Genomic DNA, 12,098 nt, shown 5'->3' on the forward strand with positions numbered 1-12,098 from the left:
AGTACACTACAATTATTTCTTAAATCCTATTGTGTTTACTTCTTAAATCTTAATCTAACTGACAGAGCAATAAAGACATATATGGTAACCTTTAGCAATGAACCACTACTCTGTAATTTATTAAACATAGTGGGACTGTTTCTGAGCTATTGTTTGTCATTCTTTTTTTTTTTTTTGTAAAATCCTAATATTGTTTGAATAACTTGAACCATCTGCCATTTTTTTGTAACATGAAATAATTGAAACAATAAAATAGCATTAATTACAGTGGGTGAGTTGCCCAAGATTGTAGTTGAAAACTAGAAATATCTAGCACAAAACTGTCTTAATCTAAATAATTCACTGTGCATATTCATATTCTCCCATGATTTTACAAAGATATTTGTGAGTGTTGTCAATGCCTTAAAGATTTAAGAAATCAAATATATTGTGCTTGATTACTTGAGAGAAAAATTAAATGCTGCTTTTAATCATGAAATCTCTAATTAGCAGAGAAATAAGTCTGTGATAACCATGGAAGGTGAGCTACTCCACTAACTTACCAGCCCACAGTTCAAATTATGTAGTAACTGTGGCAGCTTTTTTTAAAAGCAAGGCATTATTGTTTGTTCTGTATCCCTCTTCACCTGCAGTATACCTAATTCAGCAACACAGTATTTGTGACCACTTAATGTTGTGTCTCTACTAAACCCATCATGCGTGGATACAGCTAGAGTATGCGTAGTAATATCTAGAGCTCCACCAATAGTAGTGTGTGTTACAAGTCTTATTTGCTCATTGGCACATATTAGCTTTATCTGGGCATTCGCTAGACCATGGACTTCATTTATCTGTACCATCAGGCTAATGTTGAATCCTTTACATACATAAGCAGAAATTAATCTTGCATAAGAATATACGAATCTTAAACCATTAAAGAAGGGTTTTGTACATCTTACACTTATTCTGATTGATGTCATGTTAGACCTACGGAAGATGATTCTTCTAGTGATGAAGCGTCGCAGGAATTGAAAGAATCCCTGAAAATAGATTCTGTCCCAGCGGAGCATCCAACCCATGGGAACATTCCATCTTATAAGAAGTCACTCAGACTATCTTCAGACGAAATAGTAAGTGGGATGTCTTCCTTGTACATAGAATGCTTCATAATACTACTCTTTGTTTAATTCCAAAAGTTGGGCTTTTTCTGCTTTTTAGGCTAAGGGCAAACACATTTCACAAAGTCAAAAGTGATTTAGTGGTTACATTTTTTGGCATTGGAATAAATGAATGGGGTGTACTTAAAGCATTCTCATTTTTTGGTGCTGATGTGGGCAGTTGCAGGGAAGTTTTCTTTTTTTCTGTTTGTTTTTTGCTTTTAAGAATCATAATTTATGTTTGGATAAAAAATAATAATTTCTTACTGATTTCTATAATTAAATTTCTATATTAAGATGATGTCAAAAAGTGACATTGTTGCCTTCTGTAATTTAGATATCCTAATAATGTACATTTGAATTGCTGTGCAGTTTATTCATTTCAGTCTAACTTGCAAATTAGTTCTGTGACAGCCTAAATACATTATCTCCTTCATCAAAGAAGAATTTTGAGAAACCACCCACCAAGCAGAAAATACTATTGCATGCTTGGTTTGTGTACACACTGACTGAATAGAACTCCCACTTTGCTAATACTCTTGTCTGCTTTAATAGTAAGAATTAAAGTAGCAGAGTCAAGCATCTTTTATTACGATGTTACTAGTTAGTGCTGCTCTAAGCAGACATAGGAGTTAGGGAAAAATATGTGTACTCAGACTACAAAACAGATCTTAATACCAAAGCTGTGCTAGTGTTAAACCATGGTTCACTTTTTGACCAGTTAATCAAGGTAGATGAGGAAGAACATTTGAGCCATTTTCTGTAGCTCTTCTGTGATTCAAAAATTCTATAGTGAAGGCAATTTATATTTTTAATTATTTTGATTTATTCTAAAGGCAAAGTTGAAGCTCAAAGATGGCCCTAATGATGTTGTGTTTAGTATTACAACTCAGTATCAAGGGACTTGTCGGTGTGCAGGAACAATATATCTCTGGAACTGGAATGACAAAATCATTATATCAGACATTGATGGAACGATAACCAAGTAAGTATTGTTGTGGGATTTTTTCCTTTTCTTTGTATCTGATATTTTATCTTGCTTTATTGATATTATTCTGCTTTTCGAAAGAGGGTAAAGAAGCTTGATTTAAGAAAAATACTAAAGAATGTTTATTAAAAGTTCTGAAAAACACTTACTGCTTTGATTTCAATTTGTGCTTGTATTTACAGCAAACTAAAAGGAGTGTTTTAAAAGAATAATGCAAGATCTTAATGTTTACCATACAACTTTTTGCCTTTTGGTGAGCCTTCTCTAGATTTAGCAGATACAGGTTAACTTGGGAACTGACTTGTGCTGTACAGCCCTGCTAATTGCTCAGTCTGGACTAGTTACTAATTCTCTGTTGAAACACCTAGGACCTTCTGCAGTAATATTTCTGTAAATATTCACTGTAAATTGTATGTTCATTAATAGTTGTCTTTAACAAAACTTGTATACTTCATTTCAGCTATCTCTGATTTTGCTTTTAGGTCTGATGCTTTAGGGCAGATCCTCCCGCAGCTTGGCAAGGACTGGACTCATCAGGGCATTGCAAAACTCTATCATTCTATAAATGAGTATGTATCTAACCTATGAAGGAGCTAGGGATTTTTTGGAATTTGGGAATTAATGGGTGGGTAACTGGATTGTTGTTAATAATTATTCAGTGTATTACAGTTCATCTGTCTAAATGATGGAAAGTGAGTTACTTCTGTCATTCACAAACAAAGCTAAGTTGTTTCCTCACAGGTATGCTTTTGCAGAAATGGAAGCCACCACTTTTAATAGTCCCCTTCTCAAACAATTCATTCTGCCCTGAGTTCTTAAAAATTGTGTGTAATACTGTTGTGACTGCAAAAGAGAACTGTTTTTGAAACTGCCATGGATATGTTTATTGCCAACAATTCAGGTTGATCATAAAGCCTTTTAGAAATTTGGTACAATCTATATTCAGACCCAAACTGTGTCCTCCCAATACATAGATACTTTGTGTTTCAATGTGTTTGCTACCAAACTCAAGCAAACACTTTTTAGGCTTGTTTCAGAATGTGAAATCATATCCTAATTAACGACTTGCCTCTGCCACAAAGGGAAGGTTGGTGGCCTGACTCCAGCTTCCTGTTGCTTACTTTGTACCAGTTCTGGCATGATAAGATGATACAATTCAATAAAACAGTAGAAAAGCAACCCAGCAAAATAGCAGTTTCCCCTTCCCTGATCTGGCTTAGTCAATTGAACATGCTCACCTTGTGATCTGCTAAGTGAAGAACCAGCAGAGGCAGGCCGTGTAGGCTAGAAGAGGGGAGGAAGGAGAGGGGAAAAAGACTTCCTCATTTCAGCAGTGGTGAGCTGCGTGTTTGGTTTAAAAGTGTTGTTAACCATATCCTTATAAATGTTCTGTTCATCTAAGAGGTATTTAGCCTTAGAACACTAATGCATTGGTAACTTAGTGCAGAATAAATGTACGTTTTTTCCTCACCCTTCAGATTTGGTCCTTTGTTTAGCAAACTCTTTTGAAAACATATTGATGCCAGAAATAGTACTTGTTGGTGGGGATGACAAGGTGATCAACTGTTTAAATGATCTGCTTAAAATAATGAAATTTTGTTTTTGATTTGATGTTTAGAAGCCTTTCTTTCCTGAAAAATATTTGGGGTCTTGGAATCTTTTGTTAACTTTAGCTCTGATACAGAGAGCTCAGTTCTGGTCTGTGGCCCTTTGCAGTCAATGGGAGATAACCTGAACTTTGTTCTGTATTCAGTGCATAAAAAGGTAGTCTTGGAATTATTTGCCAAATTGAATCTGGTCTTTGAAAATGCACGTAAACTTTCAGACCTTTTGTGTATTTATAAGCTGTGTACAACCCTGCAAAACAGATGAACCTACAGAGTCTGCAGGAGTATTTTTAGGGAGTTGATGAATGCTCATTGTTTTGCTTTCTTCAGTATGAGCTGCAAATTCTGACAGTAACCTGAAAATCAACAATAGGGACAGGAGATCTGGCATCCAATATTATGTGTGACGAATATAATTAAAAAAATTGCTCTCATCTACAGTCAGGCTGAAAGAAGCTGGATAAAACCAATGTGACATTTATTAAAACCAAAAAAAAAGGGATAAATATCTGCCTTTCAAGTCATTTAGAATCACTGGTTTTGTACAATCTAGTCCATCAAACTGTAATCTTAGTACTGTCATCCTTGTTCTTTTTTCTTCTTCCTGCTTATTGTTTCTCAGACTTCATTCCAACTCATGTATTTAAACTATTATATGCCTTTCAGATTGGGAACGGTTGTCTTTTTCTATATGTTTGTGCAGCTCACCACAATGAGTCATTATCTAAACGGGTGCATCTGGACATTGCTAGAACAGAATATTTTTCTTGGCAAAGAATATCTTCAGGAGGACTATGAACTAAGTTGAAAATTCTTTTCTAGAAATGGCTACAAGTTTCTGTACTGCTCTGCTCGTGCCATCGGAATGGCTGATATGACCAGAGGGTACCTACACTGGGTGAATGACAAAGGAACGATTCTTCCTAGGGGCCCTCTCATGTTGTCCCCCAGCAGTTTGTTTTCTGCCTTTCATAGGTAAGCATGTGGGATTTCTTCTCTCCAAGACAGGGACGGAATAAAAAGAGAAGCGGTTTAAAATTTTTTTGAGATGCTGATTTAAACTTTATACCTGTACCCAAACATTCTGCTCTGTGCTAGATTTCCTACTGAGACTTGATGTCCATCTGGGAATCATTTATGAGCTATCATTTCTTCTGGGTTTCACGTGTAGTATGCTTTTGTTTATATAGGCATGTTGAAAGTGGCTACAAAATAGAAGTCACAGGGTAGCTCTTTGCCTGTTTTCATCATTCCTCCAAACCCTGACTAGTTACCATTAGATTCTGTACATTTCAATACAATTTTTTCTTTTTAGAGTATAACTTCAGGGATTGTAGTGCAATGTTACCCCACAAAATGGTGGCGGGGAGGGAAGCTGAGGAATACTGAATGATCTTGGAATTTTGGGAGTGCTCCATACATAAATTAACATTACAGAGCAATATGGAGTTTAGTTATGATTTGACAATTGATTTTTTGAACCAGCAGCAATCTGCCTGTTGTTGATGAGAAGACCTAATAGTGTAAAAGTCTGCCTGTTTTGGGGGGGTTGTTCATTTGTTTTTAATAAAATAAAAATTGATTCATGGCTAGTGATGACATCAGCTTCCATTAAGGTCATTAATAATCCTTCCGCAGGCTTTTGGCTGAGATGGAGTTATAACAAGCTTATGTGTACTCCATTCAGTCTTCTACTTTTGATTCAGATGGTCATTTACAATAATGCAGTTCACAAACTACATTCATGAACTTAGGTGAATAAATTGGCTAACTAAATTCTATTTTTTACTACGGATGTTGGAAAAAAACATTTCATTGGCTCTTGTATCATCCTTGGAAAACTATTTGCCAATGTCTATATAACTAGCAACTCTAGCAACCGGAAGCAATGAGAATGCAAATACCAGATAAACAGGGGAAGGAAGATGCCCTATATCAAATTGTGATTTAGAATATGACTGTTCAAATTTTATTTTAGGGAAGTGATAGAAAAGAAGCCTGAAAAATTCAAAATCGAATGTTTGAATGATATCAAGAATTTGTTTGCTCCCAGTAAACAACCTTTCTATGCTGCTTTTGGAAACAGGCCCAATGTAAGTCTGTTCCTTTCTAACTGAAGGGTTAAAATGCATGAAATACTTAGGAAGCAAAAGAAATAGGATTTCTTTTTGTGTCTGTTTTAAATTTGAATACACAAATGGGACATTGGTGCTTTTATGGGTTTGGTCATGAAAACTTACATGCAGATACTCAAAGTAAAAGCTAATGCACCTGCTTATGTGAGAAAGATTACAAAGATATATTAGTATTCTCAGGATTTTATTTAATATGTGACACCTTTCCATCTTCTTTTTCAGCCCGTTTGACAGCATTATAACCTAGGGTTACTTATTCAATGTTCCTGAATCATGTTTTATATCATACAGTTCCCGTAATTTATTTGCAGCTCAATGCTATTGTAATTGAGCTAGTGAGAGGGGAATGCTATTGTAATTGAGCTAGAGAGAGGAATAGTGTCGTGTGGTATAGATTTTGTGCATATTTGTGGTACCAAGCTTAGGAAGAAGACTCAAGGAATTTGATGGGGGAGGAGAGAAGGAAGGGGTGAGGGAAGGAATGTTTGCTTTTGCTTTTTAAGGGACAGTTTTGCTGTATACTTTTGGATCAGCTTTTATATCAATTTTCTTACTCCTTCAAGAAATTGTTATACCACATTCAATAAGGAAATGTCAAAGCAGAGTAATGATTTTCTTCTGTGCTTTTGTTCACTTTCTTCTGTGCTTTTGTTCGTGCTTTTTGCAGGATGTGTATGCCTACACACAGGTGGGAGTTCCAGATTGTAGAATATTTACTGTGAACCCAAAGGGTGAACTGATCCAGGAACAGACTAAGGGAAACAAATCCTCGTAAGATCATTTTTTATTATTTTGGTTAGAAAAAGTATTTAGGAGTGAGATTAGAAAATAATTGCAACTGTGACCATGATGATTCCTTAGTCTCCTATTACAGCATTTGAATACTTTATTTGCCAGAGACCTTCAGCTTTGGATACTTCACTGTAGCTTTTCAAAAAGAAAAGTAAACTAGCAAAATAAAATTGAAAATTGCTTTTGCAGTAGCACTGCCTTATTGACTACAGAATTCTGGACAAGACTTCTGAAGCTCTTTTTGGCTACGGTTGAACAGTGACTAGACTGTGGAATAATGGTCTTTCTTCTTTTTTAATATAGGTATTTCAGACTAAGTGAGCTTGTGGAACATGTGTTCCCATTGCTTAATAAAGAACAGAGTTCCGCCTTTCTGTGCCCAGAATTCAGCTCCTTTTGCTACTGGAGAGAGCCTCTTCCTGACCTGAACATGGAAGACCTAGTCTGAAAAGCACTCCTCACCTAGAAATGGAATTTCATATTCAGCTACTCAACTTGAGTTTAAATGTGAAGAACTTCCTTAATGAAGATGCTAATTTATATACTGGTACCATAAGTCTTACTAAAGAAATCACTTTAACTCTGTTGGTTTGAGACAAAGAAAATGCAAAGCTGCCGTCTAATTTTTGTATGTGTTTTTGTGGGTTTTTTTTTTCCTGTAGTGCTTGTCTTTGCTTAACTGTTCTGAGGCACTTGAGATTGGCCTGTCAATAATGATAATGGTACTCAAGTGTTTCATGACAATTAAATGCTGAGGTAAACTATGATATAACTTTGCATTTTCATCAATACAGACCTTGTTGTAAGCATAGATTTTTGTATTAGTCTTAATAGTATATTTTTAAAAAAGAAGCCAAAAAGGGTATAGAAACCGCCAAATATAATGTCAGACCTATTAATAAAAACCACAGTCTAATGTTCAGATGGATAATTAGGCCATTTTACAAAGGAGTGAGAACCTAAGAACAGAGTGCTCTTTCTCGAATAAAATACCGAAAATGTGTAAACATTAACAGCCTGATCCTCTGAACACATAAATTTCCTCTTTAAATGTAAATATGCCTTTTTCACATGTAGAAGACTGTGTACAGTTCATGCTCAAACGAACTCTGCTTGCTTTTTTAAACATGCAGTGCTTGGACCACTTTCTGAGCTTGTTAAAATGAAAGTTGTCCTCAGATACTTGTATGGCTTTTGTTTACAGGCTGCATTGTTTTATGTTAAATTTTGATCAAGAGAAATCTTGAAGAGTTCTTTAAGAGTTGGGGAGCTGGCATTTTTATTTCACTTTTCAGCACAGAGATGCGTATGTGTGTGTATGCTGTGTAGGCCAGTAAAAAGTATGTACAGATTATATTCAGGGAATTGTAATACTAAGAAAATGATGTATTTAATTTTTTAATTATCTACTGCAGGTCTTTCCAGAATACTGTACTGTAGATTTTCAGTAGCTGGAAGGAGGTGCAGCACAATAGTGATATTCCAGGTATGAGAATGGCTTAAATGCTGCAGAGCAGAATAAAACTTTTTTTTTTTTTCCTTTTGAGTAATCCATAAGCATCAGGCTGGTCATTCCTCAGGTTCAGATCAGAGCCTGTAAACAAACTGCATTCCAAGTCTGGTATTTATCAGCTGTAAAAGGAGCTAGTATTCCTCTCTTCAACAGTACTTGAAGGCAAAAGTAGTTCTGCTTTTGGAGTTGAGTTAGTGCATTTAACCTCCTTAGGACAAATCTATGATGAGAATCTGTTTCCAGTCCAGAAGGTTTAAGGACTATTGTCCCTTAAACCTCTCAGTCCTGGGCTTCCCGTGGCCCACAACCTTTCTTGTCACTCCTTAACCAAGTTCCTGAGACTGTCCCTTCAGGGCAATGCCCAAAATTTCCAGCGGGCTCTGGGGAGGGAGCTCTCACCCCACCTTCCAGTGGTTGCACACTCCTGTGCCAAGAAGCATGAGTGATGCTGAGAAGGCAATTACACTGTGGCCTGCTGTGGTACCTGCAGCAGCATTTCTCTTGGTCAGAAACAGGGCTTGGGGGTGTCCTTCTGCTCCAGTCTACTTATGCTGAGTAGAGGAAAGGAGGAGCTCATGATCTCCTTTTTTCACTACCTGCAAAATAGTGTGTTTAAAGGATTTTCCCCACCCACCCCCACCCCATTTTCTTTATAAGGCTGAATAGTCTTACTGTAAGGTTCTGATGTACCATCAGCTAGCTGTAGTCAATTGGTGAACTGCTTGGGAGACAACTTTTGGATCATTATATAAAATAAGTTACTTTTTAGTTCTTCCATTTTAAGGCTTCAGTGTATTGCTGTGTCCACAAAATATTAAGGAAGGAGTCGGGGGGGAGGAGAATCAACCTACAGTCTCTGTTTCAAAGCAGGAATGAGAGACTGGGAAAGGAAAGGTACCTGTCTGTTCCTGTGTGCCATATATTTAAGTGAATTGAAAGGCATCCTCATTCTTCTACTGTGAGAACTATAATTCCTGTGACTGTTTAACAAACTCTTGGCTGTGGCACCGATCTCAGTGTTTCAGTGGATTTCACAGGATTCAATTCAAAGCATATTTTGTCCTACTGCACAGATTTTTTGCACTGGCAGAAGCTTACAAATGTCATTCCATGTATTTTTTTTCCTTTCTTTTCTTACCTTTTGTTCCATAGATATTCTTATTAGAAGAAACTGAAATTTTCATGATCATTAAGAGCTTTGAAAACCAATGAGATTTGGGCTTTTAAGTGGCTTAAATACTTTAAAAAAAAACCCAATGTAATAAAATATTTTATTTAACAAGATTAAAGATTCTATCTAAATATTCTGTTTTACATGAAGGGAGTGAAGCTGCCTCTCTTAAAACAGTCTTTTGTGGATGTCAAAATTTTCTTTATCATGTTTAATTGATTCTTGATGGCCTTGGTATTAGGCAGGTTTTCTAAAAATGAAAGCTCTTCATGAAAAACATAAATTATCATTCCAAATTGGACAGATTATTACTAAGTTTTGGCTGTATCTTGATTTTTTTCTTTTTTTTTTTTTTAACTTGGTTAATTTTTTTTCTTCACTTGAATTCTGTTTGTCCTTTCAGATTGTCGTAGATAAGCTGTGGATTTTACAGTGGGGACTTGGGTATATGAACAGTGTGAAAGCTAATATCATGTGTATCTCCAAATGCGTATAGCTTAAGCTGGTATGAATTACAGAGCTGGGTGATTGTAGAGAGCTCCTCATTCTGCTAACCTATTATTTTGCATTATAGGGATCTCCAAAAAGCTGCTTCGTTAAAAAATTTTGTTTTTTCAATCTCTCTGTGACAGTTCTAACTTTGATATTTGGTTTTTGATGAAATGTAAAAGTTTTCTAGAGTATTTCTGATACACGTATGGTGAGGTTTTTTGCCTTTTTTTAATTTGGAAACATCTTTTATTTGAAGCTTTGTTCAGATTGTTTAACCCTGTTTAGGGACAGAATTTGGGGGGCACTGTTCCTGTCAATTGCATACCTACTTAATTTGGATTACTGGGCACTTTATTGACTCTAGAAAAGACATCTTATTACTATAAAACTGTAGGTTTATGCTGCAATATTAATAGGAAGTGGGGTACATAAGAAATATGCATTAGCTTGTTCTTTGTTACCTTAGTCAAGAGAGGTGGCCTGAAACTAATGTTTAAAAACAAGTTGTGCTATACTTATTTAGAATTGGCACAAGCTAAATCATTCTTTCTATGAAAGAGGAACTTCTACGTGTATATGTCTGTGGGCACATACACATCCCTGTTAAGACTGTGTTGTTGAAGATGCAGATCCTCTTAGCATTGGAACCGTGTCAAAAGTTGAGTCAGTGATATGTATCTAGGGGTAGATAAGGAACATTGCAATTCGAGTCTCGTTAGTTACTTAGACATTGCCCATTTCTGTAATTAAGGACTGGTAATCATTTGTATACAAGTGGTAAACATTCCTAGATTTCTTTTTTTTTTTTTTCTACTCTTGTACTCTACTCTTGTACTTTAAAAAAGGTTGGGCTTTCATCCTTAACAGTGTACAGTTGCATGTGCAATCTTGGCTCATGTATCTTTAGCTTCCTGTCATCAGAATACTCCTTTTAAAACTTTTTTTTTTTTTTCAACTGGAAAAGTTTTAACACTTGTGTCAACTCAATTATGGAACTTCTGAAGCAAACTCTGAATCAGCTTATGGTAACGCCAAAAGGGATGAAGAGATCTCATGTTAATATTTCATGCAAGTCTTGTAGAAAATGCTCTCAGATGAATGAGAGTTGTTTAGATGACTGTAGTGCAAATTCATAATGAAAACATCAAAAATACATAGTGAAGTTGAGATGCCTTTAAAGTGTCACTTTTACCTAAAGAAGTCTTAGTTTCCAAAATTAAATCCTGCTGAATAGATTTTTTTTTTCAGTGTTAATTATTTCCAAATGAAAGTTACATTTTGGATTTCTTTGAGGGTGGGAAAACTCTCTTCAACAGTTTCTATTTCAATTTTATGTTGAACATGTGGAATATTTGATTGTTAGACAACCCAATCACTAATAATATAGCGTGTTTAAAATTGTCAGATCTGTGACCATACCAATACAGTCTTTTCTGTTGATACTGGACTATCCTGGGTGCAGTAACCCATGCTTTGGTGCAATGTTTATTGATGTTCAGAACAATGTTACCACAATAAATAAACTTAAACTAAAGATTTCCTTCAGTTTGTACTTTAGGAGTTCTTATATTACTAATGTAGTAAATATGGATTTATTTAAATTGTATTCATCTTTTACATGGAATTCAAGTTGCTCTACTAAGGACTATGACACATTTGCTTCCTCCCACACTCAGTTGATTTCTTTTGGACTATGTATACAACTGATAAATAATTGCTGTTATCAGACTTACATTGTATGCCAGTACCAATATTGTGTTCAAACTATACCAAAAAGCAAACATACATTATAATATAGAATATCAGCTAACAGATGCACTGTGGTCATAGATGCAGATATCAAGAATAAATAAGCTGCCTTGAAGAAAACCTTGCAACCACTTGGAATGAGCACTTGTAAATCTGCCCTAATTTGGAGTTTTATCCTAATTACATCCAAGTTAACTTTTTCCTTTCAAGGCAAAGTAGTGCCCTGCAAGATGGTGTTAATTTGCTTGAGGCAATTATCGAGAAGGCAACATGGAAAAGGATATATAACATAGTGTGTAGCCATACTATGCTTGTATGCCTATAGCCTTAATTTTCAGTAGAAACGTTCTTTCTAGTCTCTTGCTATTATTCGTAAATATATCTATCAGTCTAAGAAAATCCAGCTACTTCTGTGACACCTAAATGTGGCAGTATGTTAATGTTTATGTATTGCTGTCCACAGCACGTATTAGCTCTCGTTGTGCCCAGACACAGAGGGCACAAATATGAAGGGC

The 12,098-nt window shown here is 35.7% G+C and overlaps 1 protein-coding gene across 6 annotated transcripts in view; it reads left to right on the forward strand.

The window, feature by feature from the left end:
- Positions 1 to 11,374, forward strand: part of LPIN2 (lipin 2) — a 45,695-nt gene extending 34,321 nt beyond the window's left edge. For 5 of the 6 annotated variants that reach the window (XM_026122842.2, XM_026122841.2, XM_026122837.2 and 2 more), the window contains 7 exons: positions 965 to 1,109; positions 1,973 to 2,121; positions 2,607 to 2,693; positions 4,554 to 4,706; positions 5,710 to 5,824; positions 6,534 to 6,637; positions 6,962 to 11,374. In XM_026122842.2, coding sequence (XP_025978627.1) covers positions 965 to 1,109; positions 1,973 to 2,121; positions 2,607 to 2,693; positions 4,554 to 4,706; positions 5,710 to 5,824; positions 6,534 to 6,637; positions 6,962 to 7,106 — 898 coding nt within the window. In that variant the 3' untranslated portion in view covers positions 7,107 to 11,374. The remainder of the gene's footprint in view (positions 1 to 964; positions 1,110 to 1,972; positions 2,122 to 2,606; positions 2,694 to 4,553; positions 4,707 to 5,709; positions 5,825 to 6,533; positions 6,638 to 6,961) is intronic. The other variant, XM_064507256.1, reaches the window with a different exon arrangement.
- Positions 11,375 to 12,098: the final 724 nt, after the last annotated feature.

This window comes from Dromaius novaehollandiae, chromosome 2, assembly GCF_036370855.1.
Source record: "Dromaius novaehollandiae isolate bDroNov1 chromosome 2, bDroNov1.hap1, whole genome shotgun sequence".
Lineage (NCBI taxonomy): Eukaryota > Metazoa > Chordata > Aves > Casuariiformes > Dromaiidae > Dromaius > Dromaius novaehollandiae.